We start from the raw sequence: 13,953 nt of genomic DNA, 5'->3' as shown, positions 1-13,953 counted from the left end.
GGCATTCCGGCAGTGACGTCTGGTACGTGGGAGGGAGACAGAGCTCTTTCCCAGCAGGCACCGCGCCGGTGACATAAGGCACGATACTGCGTGAGGAGGAGACACAGAGACGTCGCTGGTTCTGATAGAATTGTGACTCGTGCCACCGCCGCCGCCGTTTATCTGTTACACCCGCCGCCCGGACTCTGCCTGTACAGCCCACTCTGCCCGCTGCTGTCCTGTCATTACGATCAGCACATTTGCCATCTGTATATTCCGGGTTCTACATTACAGGCAACAACAGCCAGGCCGCTACTCTCCGTGTGACTGACAAGTCCGGGCACATCCCCGCACACTCAGCTGTCCCGAACACTCAGCTACTCCGGCCATCCCGCAACTGCCCGGTTCCAGCCCGAGCCTGAATGAGAAGATGGAGCAAGTGGGGATCATAACACCCGAGACCCGGCCGGTGAGACACCCTGAAAACACAAAACACCCACGATAATTTGCAGTAGCCCCCCCCCCCCCCCCCCCCTTTCTGTTGTTCCTGGTCAGTTGCATAATTCCTAATTTATAATTAATGTAGTGTAGAGTACTGATCGTGTGCTACCTACGTCCTTACATTACATGCCAGTATGCTATATGTACATGTAATAAGGGAAATAACTGATGGTACTCCCAATCTCACATATCCAATTCGGTACTTGTTTCCTAGCACGGCCACACTGATTTACATCGGGGTGGTCGTGTCGGAAAAATCGGGTCGATCGCATCGCATGCGATTTGATCGCATCGCATGCGATTTGGTCGCATGCGACCGACCGATTTTCGACCCGATTTTTTCATTGAATGAAATGTAAATCGGGTCCCTGGGACCCGATTTTACATTGGATTCAATGTAAAATATTCCCAACCCCCCCAAATTTCACGGCGTACACCCCACCCCACCCCACGATAGACGCCATCCCGAAGCGTGGCGAGCGCAGCGAGCCCGCGTCCTCCGACCTTTTCATTCCCCTACTATCCACGTCGGCGTGGAGTTGAGAATAGAATAGTGTGGCGAGCGCAGCGAGCCACCGAGCCCGAAGCGTGGCGAGCGGACGCGTATACCTGTGAAGTTATACGCGTCCCCTCGCGGGGCTCGCTGCGCTCGCCACGCTTCAGGCTCGGTGGCTCGCTGCGCTCGCCACACTATTCTATTCTCAACTCCACGCCGACGTGGATAGTAGGGGAATGAAAAGGTCGGAGGACGCGCACCGCCGCCCCTCGCTGCGATCGCCACGCTTCGGGTTGGCGTCTATCGTGGGGTGACGACGGGGACATCTATAATGTGAAATGGGTCATATTGGCCCATTTCACATTTTTCACATTTTTTCACGATTTCAATGTTAAAAAATCTTTTAACATTGAAGCCTATGGAAAAATCGGGGGCATCGCGTCGGGACCTATGTTAATGGTCCCGACCGACGCGATGCCCCCGATATTTTACCTTTCCCGACACGATTTCAATGTTAAAATATTTTTTAACATTGAAGCCTATGGAAATATCGGGGGCATCGCGTCGGTCACGTCGGGACCAATGTTAATGGTCCCGACCGACGCGATGCCCCCGATATTGTCTCCTAGCCGGCAAAATGGACCTGATTTCAAAGGAAATCGGGTCCATCGTATGGATCGTGTACCTTAACTTAAAGGTACACGATCCATACGATTGTGGCCGTGCTAGGAAACAAGTACCTCCAATTCATTGGGAGTATAATCTACATTAAGCACACAATGACTTCAAACCATAAGGCCATATTATTGTTTCCTTTAAAAGGAGAGGGACTCCCAATTAAAATTTTAAGCAATACAGGCTTATCCAGCTCCACATCTAGTATGGTAATACATAGAAGACCAACACTGGCAACCCTTTGATTATGAAAGGGGTTCCAGCGTCAACATCTCCAGTGATGGTGGTGTTGCGGTGCTGATGTAGTAGCCACCAAGATCCCTATCACCAGCATGCTAAATGCATCCCAAAAAGAAGGATCTCTAAAAGAATCACTCTACAATGGAATTAATCTATAGTCTCGTAAATAGTCTTGGAGCCGTTTACTATCGGTTTGTGAGAGTAGAATAACCTCCCATGTCAAATTGGTGTAGCTGAGTCATCTGCTCTAGAACCTTTGCCAGGAGATTTATTGCATTGCAAGTGTTGCTTTACCAGTCCCCAGACTTGTTCTGTTACTGTATAATAGAATTGACTGGAGAGTCCCATGAATGTGTAATGGCCCAGGACCACAGGAGGTGACCTGTAGTTTCTCCTATAACTAGGACCACTCACCACTTAGTGATTTCCTAATAGGATGTTATCTATTTCTCATAACTAAGACCCCCAAAAACAATGTCGTGGACAGCACTTGGGGATCTTTACCTTACATGTTGTTAACCCCTTCTCTACAGTAACCTATAACTGATGTATTGCATAGTTGGTATCCTGTATGTTTTTGGGTCAGAATATATGGGTTTCACTCCTATTTTTATCTTGCAGTCTTTCACCTACAATTGGCTCTAGTGAGCTACAGTACATTTATGCCTTTATTTGTTCTTGAACTGTGTACCTCACACTATTAGTGCTGTGTCAGAGTTACTTAGGTGACATTGGCCTCCTCCCTTTCTGGTGACGTTTGTCAGCCGGCTGATCAGGTTCCACCCAGCTCAGAGGTTCTGAGACGCCACTCCATTATATAGCTTCTGCTTTGTGTACCTGTCATGTGAGATATTGGGAGTTTCTAGATGAATCATGGTTTGTAATTAATGACACATAACCTTTTTTTATTTTTATTGTTCCTTAACCTCAATTTGTACCAGGGTAACCTGTTAAAGAGTGGCTGGCAATTGTTCTTCTATTACCACTAATTATTTTTGTGTCATGGAATCAGATTTTTTTGTTTTTCACTCCCCCTTACTAGAATTCTATTTGCTGGGGCCTGACCTTTTGAACCCTATTCCCGATTATATAGGCCCGCCATAAATGGATTGATTTGGGCTTAAGCAGAGCAAAATTAATGTTCTAAGCTATCTGACAATGTGTTATTTAGGTGTCCCCTTATGATTAAACATGTGTATTTCTCTTTTAGAGCCCTTGGGGTTTAGCTGAAAAGCCTGTAAGTCACTGTTCCCTAGCAGATGTGATGAGCGAGGAGCTGGCCAGAGAACTCCAGATAGAGGAAGAGAGCCATGTACTCCCACAGGAAGCACTGTAAGCTATATTTCATGCTGTCTGCTACATTACTAGATCTGTGCTGCAACCAGAAAGATTGGACAGGTACTCTTATAGTATGTACATAGTGTTCATTCTAGCACCTGCTATCTATGAAAACCCATGCAGTTCCTCTTCCCTGCCTGGGGTGTCGCTGTATGCTGTTGTGCTTCAAGCACAGTGTGGTCTGTATATCAGCACTGATATGCAAACCAGACCTGTGCTAGAAACACCACAGCAGACAGCGACACCCCAGGCAGGGAAGAGGAACTGCATGGGTTTTCAAAGATAGAGGGTGCTAGAATGAACACTACGTATTTAGGTTTAGGAATGATACAATAGTCAATCCCAAAATGTGTGTTTATAGTACTATAATGCTAAAGATCTAAGGTGATCTCAAACTGTAAATTTGTTTTGTGTTTCATTTCTGATGTGTGTGTGTGTGTGTGGTTTTTTTTTTTTTTTTTTTATAAAAATAATATAAAGTTAAATGACCTACAGTATTAGATGAGTACAATTTACAGCTACCATTCGTTTAGGATCTAGACATTTAAGGTCAGCATGGAGACACATTAAAGCACTCTACAGATCAGAACATTTCCGACACCTTTTACTGTGTTCCTGCTATGTGCTATTACAGTTCCCAGAGTTGCGTTGCCCATCGCTGATGGTATTGTCAGGGATTTTGATTACAAATGCAGTTCATCGAAGTGGATGTTGGTTCAAAAGCATTGGTCTTGGATCTGCAGGCACCCGCACAATTTTGGCAATATAACTGTTGAGTTCCATACACACTGGGTGATTTATGGACAGTGATGATGGGGAAAATCGCTCAGTGTGTGTTTTTCACCTGTTTAAGCGATTTTTCCCGGGGGGTGGGTGACTTTCCATAGCAGGACGCTATAGAAAACCGTCCACCCCATCACTCATCTGCTGATAATGCCAGCAGATGAGTGGCGGCTGCCAGCAATGATGTGAAAGCGTGCATGCGCGATCATCGTTGGCCCAAGCGCGCTGGGTGACTTTTTAGCTAAAAAAAACAGCTCAAAGACCGTGTGTATGGGACTTTAGATTAAAGTGTACGTTTTTAAAGTAAAACCTCCTGGTTAGGCCTTAAGCCTAATTTATGCTTTAAGACTAATGGCTTGTAAAAACTGCAATGGTGGCTTTGGCCATTGTTGCAGCATCTTGCGTTATGTTTACTGTGTGGTACATTTATTTATTTACAGCTTCTTCTATAGATCAGCAAGTCGTGTTGCGCTTTACATTTGGAAATAGGGATAAAACAAACTGGGTAGTTCTAGACCGTCAAAATGGAAAACATGATCTGTGGCTGATACTTAAGGATGGTAGTTGAGAACACCAGGTGAATCTGGTTATGTAGGTTTGAAGGTAATATGGGGTAGATGTATTATAGAGCTGCACTTACCGCACCACTATAACGCTCCCTGCTTCGCCTCATTAACTAGGCAAAGCAGGAAGGGACACTGACAAGATGTATTAACATGTTGTCTGCTGAAGCGGGAGAGTGTAAACTTCCCTGGGGAAGCCCCCTACTGTAGACAGTGCAGCAGCTCATACTGCCCATCTGTCTCTGTCTGCCCGGCCTACTCTTCTGGGCATGTGCAAGTTCTCTCCTCATGTGAGATCTCCTGCAGAGCCAGCAGCGGGGTCAGCGCTCTCCCTGCTGTGGGGCTAGGGCATTGCCACCCTGCAGCTGTCGAAGTCGATAGCTGCAGGAGGTGGAACGGTCAGTGCTGCTGACCATTCATACATTTGCCTTTTATATCAACCTGCTAACTTTTATATAGCTGCATCGATTTGGGTCAGTGCGATGATGCCCCTTCTCGTCCTATAACACCGCTTCATACATCTGACCCTATGTCTGTTAAACTATGTTCGCTTTCGAATTGGTGACTTATCCCAGGATTTGCTTAAACTTTGTTACCGTAGTTTGGATGATGGACCTTTCTTAACTGGGGAGAACATTGATACATCGAGTGATGAAGTGTTGGCTCAGATGCTGCAAGTACAGTTTGACAAAGAGTATGATGCTCAGCTGCGAAGAGAGGAGAAGAAATTTAATGGTGACAGTAAAGGTAATGGAGATACATGTAATGGTATTAGTACAGAGATGGGCATTCCAAATATCTGTGCAGTGACTGCAATTATTATTATTTTTAAAATTAGTTTCCATATCATTTGAAAACTACCGCAAGGTGCACCCTTCTGAGGACAGTGATAGTTCAGAGGATGAAGTAGATTGGCAGGACACACGCCATGACCCATACAAAGCCGGTAAGGACAAAGACAAAACTCCCTTTGAACTGTTACTGTAAGAAAACAATGACTCTTTCTTGGTAAGGCTTGTACCAGTCTCCATGGTTGTGGTATTTCCCTTGCTGTATTTAATTAATTCTTCTGCAAACAAAGGAGGAAGTTCTGAGCAGTCCTCACGCACATTCTGTAACCTGCTGCTGTCTTTCTGCACAGACCTTTTGCATGATATTATGCACTTTAATTGAGATCATTATTTTCCTTCTGTAGATAAGCCCACCGTGACCCCTAAGAAGGGATTTGTAGGAAAAGGGAAAGACATTACAACTAAGCATGATGAGGTGGTGTGTGGCAGGAAGAATACAGCCCGTATGGAAAACGTAAGTATAGGTTTTGCCATTGTCTTCCGAGGTTTCAAAACTTTGATTTTAGTGTTTATGTTGAGGGACACTGGGAAAAACCAGCGGCTGAGCAGAGACAACTTCGCTATAGCTCTGTGTCTATCTGGAAACTTCCATTTTATATGTTATTGATGCCTCCAGCAGAAACAGCAGCAAACAGTCTAACACTAAAAACAAAAAGGAATATGAATCGACAACTTCACAACAGCTAAACTTAACCCTCAGAGTTTATTTACTAAAGCTTTTAAAAATAAAAAGGTGTTGTTGCCCATAGCAACAAATCCGTTTGTCTATCTTTTTTTGGGGGGGGGATGCTATAGCACAATGATACATTGAATCTGATTGTTTGCTATGACCAACATCCTCTTTATTTTTATAAGTTTTAGTAAATGTACCCCATAGATATTATGACCTCAGATCATATTAGTTCTCTATTGTGGTTCAGTGGAGATGCCCTCATGTTGTGGTTCAGTGGAGATGCCCTCATGTTGAAGTCAGGCTATCTCCATTAAGGCCCATACACACTGGGTGACTTTGAGCTGAAGCCACTCAAAACAGCATGTTTGAGCGGCTTTCAGCTCAAAGCCGCCCATTGTATATGGAGCGGTGAGTGCTGCTACGTGCTCCCGCATCATTGCCCGGAAAGCCGCTCATCTGCTGGTATTACCAGCAGATGAGCACTTTGAGGATGGTTTTGCATAGCACTGCGCTATGCAAAGCTGTCCTCTCCCCGCTGACGGCGCCGGGCAGGGGGAAAGCCGCTCTGTTTGTAAGGACCTTTAGTCCACCAGTTGCTGAAAGATTTTCACATTGCAGGGTTGGGCGTTTATTGCCTGAAGAAGTCTACTTCCCAGTTGACTATCCTAGAAATGAAAACTACAAGAAAGCCATTTAATTCATTTCTATTTTTGTATTTTTCATGTCAAGGACACACATGGTGTCAAATTGGAGCTTTAAGTAACATGGCATTAGTAGGACTGGATCTTGAGGACTGTTCTTCCAAAAATTGGCAGCCACTGACTACAATGCACAAAATGAATCTACATGCAGCCTGCTTTGTGAGCTATTCCCTGTTTTGAGGACTGGAGTGACAGCCTCCAGCCTAACAGGGATGCCTACTGTACTTCGTCACTATTCTGCTCTCCCAGATAATAGGACGCACCTGTAGACATCTTTCACCCGGTTTAGATGGATCGGGACGAGCAATCTGGTGGAAAGTGTCAAATCATATGTGTTTTATCTCCAATTCTGATCTAATGCGCGATATTGTGCGCATCGGATAGGACCCGGAGATCGCAAGTGCTGCACTAGGGATTTGTCGGGTCACATATGATACATCCTAGGGAAAAAGGATCACATACGGTGTATCGTATGCGGTCCTGCTACTCGGGAAGGAGCCGGGCAGTTCAAGGAGCATTGTGGAGAAGTTGCAGTAGTGTCTGGGGGCCTTAAGATTAGATTTCTATTCCAAATGGGATGTTGCTATGGGCAACCAATTAGATTCTATGTTCTGTAAGTTGTTAAATAAGTATTTTGTGATTGGTTGCTATGAGCAATATCCCATCTACAATAGAACTTCTGTCTTAGTAAATAAACTCCAAAATACTGTGTGAAAATAGAGCTAACCAGTGTGCATGCAGCTGCAAGGGCATGCATAGAAAACCATGTGTGAGTTTGAACACTCTACAGTGCAAGACGAGCTACAAATTCTCCAAACAGTGTGCATGCAGCTGCAAGGGCATGCATAGAAAACCATGTGTGAGTTTGCACACTCTACAGTGCAAGGCAAGCTACAAATTCTCCAATACAAGAATATTAACAAGTCACTAAGGGAGTGGTTCCCAAACTGTGCGCCTAGGCTCCCTGGGATGCCTTGGAGCACTTGCAGGGGTGCCTCAGGTTCGTGGTCCAGAATCAATACAAGTTATTTATGGCCAATGAAATAGGCTAAATCAGTGCTTGTGGCTTCCAATTAAGAATACGTGGGTAAACAGAAGTGAATCATGTTTCTCACCACATAAGTGGACCTAAGGAAAACAATTGAATCACAATGTTTTTAATATTATTCCTGAAATTAGTAACTTTTGGCCTTGTATTGCCGTGAAAAATATTCTAATACTCTAGGGTGCCGTGATTCAAAAAGTTTGGGGACCACTGCACTAAGGCCCTATTTTGTTTTTTTACTTAGAATGTCCCATTTTTTAAACCAGATATACTAAACTGTTGTTTATATCCGCAATAATTTAACTGTCTCTTCCAGTTTACGCCAGAGTTTCAAGTTGGAGATGGAATTGGAATGGATTTGAAATTGTCCAACCAGGTTTTTAACGTGTTAAAGCAGCACTCTATTTCTGAGCAACGCAAGAGTGCCAGACTGCATGACAAGAAGGAGGTCTCTACTGCTGTAAGTAGCACTCCTATTTATTCCCCACATGCCCCATAGCTAACCATTTGTCACAGAGATGTTGTTCTGTGGGATTTATTTTGGTCTGATTTTCTCCTTTTGATGTGTGCAGGAGAAAGCAGTGGACCCGAAGACCAGACTGCTGCTGTATAAAATGGTGAATGCTGGAGTTCTGGAAAATATCAATGGCTGTGTGAGCACTGGGAAAGAGTCTGTTGTCTTTCACGCTAATGGAGGAAGGTATGCGCAAAACCACTATAGTTTATATAAACGGTGTCAAATTCTACCCAAATTTTGATTGCAGTAGCTAATGATGAATGGAAATTACATTATTAATATGCGATTTGTTGGAAAAGACATCTCTGCAAAAGTTTTGTTTATATCAATATACACTGTACATACTTTTATGTATTCTGCCTTTTGATTGGATTGTACATGTACAAATGTTAGTAATTGTATGTTGTAGCCCAGGAAGTCCAACATCGATTTTAAGATTGTTTTTTTTTTTTTTAAATTGATCAGAATCGACATTTAGTAAATGTACCCCCAGAAGTGGTAAATCTAGTATGCAAGTGCTCAGCAGGTCTCCAACATATAAGGCCGGAGGTGCGAGTTCCTGGCCGAACTTGGACTTTGATTTTTTTTAAAGCGACAATCCTTTACAAGGCATGGTTTTGCCTTTGTATTGATTGCCGCTTTAAAAAGAGAAGTCTGTGTTTGTCCCGGATCCCTCTAACTTGGGCATTATTAAAACCGGCCCTATGTTGCAGAGACCTGCACATACATAGTTACAACAGTCTCCCCCGGCCTTAATAAGGTCACCATTGGAAATAGGATGGTGGGGATGGGACCTGCTAAGAAAATGGGTGATTTGGGTGAAGCTATTCTGTGAATTAAAATTGGCACCTTCATTTGTTAACAAACTGCTGTTAAACTTACATCATTTTGATTATTTTTTTACAATTGTTAATCTTTATTTGAAGTATGGAAGACCAGGAAGTGCCTTCTGAATGTGCCCTCAAAGTATACAAGACCACCTTGAATGAATTCAAGAACAGGGACAAATATATAAAAGATGATTACAGATTCAAGGATCGTTTCAGCAAGCTGAATCCACGCAAGATCATTCGTATGTGGGCAGAGAAGGAGAAGCACAACTTGAAGAGGTATACAGAATTCTTTACACAGATAGGTGTTACACCAGGGATGGGGAACCTTCAGACCTCTAGCTGTCATTGAGTTACACATCCCAGCATGCCCTGCTACAGTTTTGCTACTTGGCCATGCTAAAACTGTTGCAGGGCATGCTGGGATGTGTAGTATAATAACTAGATTGCCGAAGGTTCACGTTTTTGAGTGTTACACCTATACATATGTACATTTACCTGACCAATGTCAGAATTTCCTCAATCAGGATGCCGGCATCACTTTTTTTTGACCACCAGCATCCCCACCGCTGGTCACCTGTATGATTCCCATAGATTTAGTATGATCATTTCACTTCCTATTTATCTACAATATTTCTAGTGGCCCCGTGAACTCCTGTCATAATGGGAGGCCTACTTGAAATATTTTGTATGCTCACATTAAATGATAGCAATAAATTGTAAAGAGGTGCCCTTTTCTCCATACTGTTGTGTATTCCATCTCTGTGTGTTGGCATCTCCCTCTCCTTTAAATAGCTTCTATATTTGTACAGGATGGCGAAAGCTGGCATTCCTTGTCCAGAAGTAGTCATGCTAAAGAAGCATATCTTGGTCATGTCCTTTATTGGAAAGGATCAGATGCCTGCTCCCACTCTAAAAGAAGCCAAGCTTGGCCTGGAGGACTCTAAAGCAGCTTATTACATGGTTCTTGCTGTAAGTATTCAGTTCTCCTGGCAGTACTGACATGAATTCTATTTATGACATGCAGAACAGATGTTTTGTGACGGATATAATTACTATATATTGCAGCCTAATCGGGGTGTTGCTTCTTGCTTTTCTTCCATATATTAGAATATGCTTTGTTGTGCTCTTAAAGATCATATAACCCTTTACAAAAAAAAAAAAAAAAGTTTTAAATCCTTATATTGATTTATTTTCCGTAATCTATTTTCCCTTTCAGATGATGAAGCAGCTCTATGACGAGTGTAGCCTGGTTCATGCAGATCTGAGTGAATATAACATGATGTGGCATGATGGGAAGGTTGGTGTGAATTGGTTATTAAGGTAGTTGTTCGAGGTGGTGCTATTGAATCAGAAAATCGAATTGTATTTTATCTGCTGTGTAGCAAGACGTTGGCCACTATTAGTGGATGGTAGAAATATCTTCCTGTTATAACATTTCCGTGTTCTGTCTGCAGGTGTGGCTGATCGATGTAAGTCAGTCTGTGGAGCCTACTCATCCCCATGGACTGGAGTTTCTATACAGGGACTGCAGAAATGTCTCTCAGGTACTTCAGAACTAGGTCCTTTTGTAAAGTGATACTATGTTATTCTTTTTTTAAAGCTTTAAGCCTAGCTGTTTTTCATGGTATATCGTCCTGTCCTGTATGACAATGATTGTGTTTTGACTGACTCTTTAATTGTCCATACATAGTACATGTGCAGTTCTCTGTTTCCTCCATCTCACTGGTATTATCTCTTTTCACAATGCCATTAAACAATAATTGTCTATATGTGGACAATCTGCCGTCTAAATAAATGACCCCTTTCTAACACATGTAGGAGAAAATCCCCATGACCTAAAGCTGAGGGTACCAGGGTGGAGTTGCTTCTCTTGTAGACTAATTTACTAGCTGTGCCCCTTTTTAAAGCACATATACAAGAAAATACTGACTCTCTCTGTTATTATTCAATACATATATATCACACAGTATCAGTATTCTAGAAATGTTGGTGATATCTAACAAATATACATCCAGGGTGCCAAAACTCCGATATCCTGGTAGTTCCAGTTAATCCAATACATTTGCAATAAATATGAGGGCACTTGCAGAGAAATCTTTAATGCCACATACCAACTAGATTAAATGCACAACGGTGGGTTGCAGGCTGACGTTTCGGTACGTTCACTGACCTGCCTCAAGGCCCCCACAGAGGTCCACCAAAGTGCACTTTGTACTCACTAGATGAGAAAGAAAGATACCGCTCAGCATAACTTGTCCTAGGGAGTCAAAGATTAATGTTTCTACAATGCAGATTTGGGCACCTAACTCTCGTGCATGATTTAAGTTGTTCACAAGTTTCTGTATGGAGTTAAAATAAAGAAATGTTCTCTTTCTTGATCTAGTTCTTCCAAAAATGTGGTGTTTCTGAGGCCCTAAATGAACGTGAACTCTTCAATATGGTGTCTGGTTTGAATATTACTTCTGATAATCAAGTGGATTTCTTGGCAGAGGTAAATGATGTAATGTCTAAAGTGTCCCTAGTAGTTGTATGGTGCTTCTGAACGTGTACATGTGCTAAATGGGGAACGGGGGGATACAGTGTTGGGGGTAGGCCCTGCCTATTTTATATTTATATCCCTTGAAAGGGAATTTGTTCATTGGTTGCAGTGTGCACCTTGAAAGCTGATCTCCATGGCTTTGTTCATAAGCTTTGTCTTTTGGCTGACACTTATTGCCTTTGTCTAATGATTGTTACATTGGTTGGTTCTTCAGGTGTATACAAAGGTAATGCTGCACCTCTCTTCAAGGTCACTGACTTTGGGCAGACTGAGCACATCCTTGGATATTTAATATGAAGCTGTGGAAAATGGTGATGTCTTCCACATGCTCTAATCAATGTCATGGGATTGACGAGGGAGCACATTGTTTACGAAGGCCATCATGCTGGGGGCAGTCAGTGTGTTACTGGCAATTAAACATGAAAAACTATTCGTTTACGCTCCGTGTCGAATTTCTTTGATCTATTATTTTTTTTTTTTTTTAACTCCCTCCTATAGATTGAAGCTTTGGAAAAAGTGAATGAAGATCATGTTCAGAATCATGGAAAAAAGGTCTCTGCATTCCACGAAGATGAAGATGACGATGATGACGGCCCTCCCAGATTATATGATGAATAGCCCTTGTGTGATGCTTGCACTAAGAATTAATAAAGCAAAATAAGTGGAAGAAAAATCGGTTGCTGTGTTCCGACAGCATTACTGCAGCGGTTACTACCCCTGCCTAATGCAGGTTGGAAACGCTGAACCAGATCACCACGCACCCTAGAGAACACTGTCCCCGATAGTGGATGTCATCTGGTTGTAACCTGCATACAAGCGAGGCCAAAATGCCATCATCTGCTGATACCGCTGTGCATGGTTTTTAACTGTAGCTAAAATGTTTAACCCTTTCTTCAAGTCATGGCGCATGAATGGAGTGCTGTGTATTTAGGGTGACTGGCAAAAAAAAAGAGAAAAAAAAGGCTTATTTTCTTTGCAGAACGTGCACATCAGATGGGCTTATCGATGACAAAGCCATCATGATGTCCATTTTATTCCATACCAAGTGAGCTCATTTTCATATGATGAAGAGTTATGGGATAATGACCAGGAAGTTTTCCAGATATGTGTGACCTTGGGTGAATGTAATTTGCTGTGTTGGCATTATACTGGGCTATAGAATGAGGCGTCAGCAGCACATGTGTTTCTGTCACAAAACTACATGATGTAGTAGCCTCAACATATTATCCATATTATGTTTTTGAATGAACCTGGCTTGTTAGCAGTGTCTGCAGAAGCAAGCAATGTTTTATCTGTCTGTAATAGGTGCTATTGCTTGTTTCTCTGTCCTCTAACATGCTGATACAAGGAAATGGTGCTTAATAGTTTCTTTATTACAACATTTTATACTCCCTATTATAAAGCTGTTTTGTTAGTAACTGTGTGTAGTAATTAGATAGCTCAACTAATAAAGTAGTTGTTGATTATCCAGTGCTGTAATAGGGTGACTGAAAAAATAAAGCATCATGGATTCAGTGTGGCAATTTTTTTTTTTTTTTTTTTTTTAGTATTTGGACACAACTTTAATATTGATTGACATCTGGGTTAATTTAAAGATATCCTGGCTATTTCCAGATATACTTTTTTTATTCTGTCAAATTAATTGCTTAGTGAAAAAGTCACAAGTCCCAGTGCTGTATTACAGAGGTGATTGCCTGAAATGTGCTCTGTGGTTATTATCTTGCCAGTGTCTACTTGCCTGTTCCATGGTGTAAAGCAGTGGGTTAATTAGAAACTAGTTTCATGTTATAAACTGCATGGATGTATCCATGTGCCTGATTCTGAGGTGTACGCTAATGCTGCTGTGAATAGGTATGTAACAACTGCATACAAATATGCAAATGCCACAGCTGCCTAAACTCTTATTTATACCACTGCTGGTCTGTGTATAAAGGCGTAGATCAGTTGATTGTAGAACTTCTGAGCAGCCCCAAGGTCACGCAGCACAGGCTGTAAGATGTTTGAGCCACTGATACTTCCCAGGGATCACAGACGCAGCAGACTACGCACCCAAAGATTTTTTACAACAGGTTTTTTGCCTTTAAAGGGAAAAAAAAAAAGTATGCACATGAGTGACACGTTGGCCATTATGGAACTTTTATATATGTATTACCCATCTGGGCTTCCTCTACCAAATTCTTCTATTGGTTTTGACAAAGTTGGAACATCCAAATATTTTC

General features: G+C 42.4%; 1 protein-coding gene across 3 annotated transcripts; it reads left to right on the top strand.

The window, feature by feature from the left end:
• Positions 1-3: 3 nt before the first annotated feature.
• On the top strand, positions 4-13,249 carry RIOK3 (RIO kinase 3). 3 transcript variants are annotated; one of them, XM_083187521.1, is made up of 14 exons: positions 4-22; positions 274-448; positions 3,102-3,223; positions 5,177-5,322; positions 5,414-5,521; positions 5,771-5,880; positions 8,162-8,305; positions 8,418-8,545; positions 9,289-9,471; positions 10,005-10,164; positions 10,412-10,492; positions 10,650-10,739; positions 11,579-11,686; positions 12,233-13,249. In XM_083187521.1, the coding sequence occupies exons 2-14, from the start codon at positions 410-412 to the stop codon at positions 12,350-12,352; spliced, it is 1,539 nt and encodes a 512-aa protein (XP_083043647.1). In that variant the 5' UTR covers positions 4-22; positions 274-409; the 3' UTR covers positions 12,353-13,249. The 3 variants fall into 3 exon arrangements, with proteins under 3 accessions (XP_083043647.1, XP_083043646.1, XP_083043644.1); XM_083187520.1 differs by lacking the exon at positions 4-22 and adding an exon at positions 44-191; XM_083187518.1 differs by lacking the exon at positions 4-22 and having other exon boundaries at positions 49-448.
• The last annotated feature ends 704 nt before the right edge of the window (positions 13,250-13,953 follow it).

The sequence above is a fragment of the Crinia signifera genome, chromosome 5 (genome assembly GCF_055691185.1).
Source record: "Crinia signifera chromosome 5, ASM5569118v1, whole genome shotgun sequence".
NCBI lineage: Eukaryota > Metazoa > Chordata > Amphibia > Anura > Myobatrachidae > Crinia > Crinia signifera.
The sequence above is the reverse complement of the archived record's forward strand: the minus strand, read 5'-3'. Positions and strand labels throughout refer to the sequence as shown.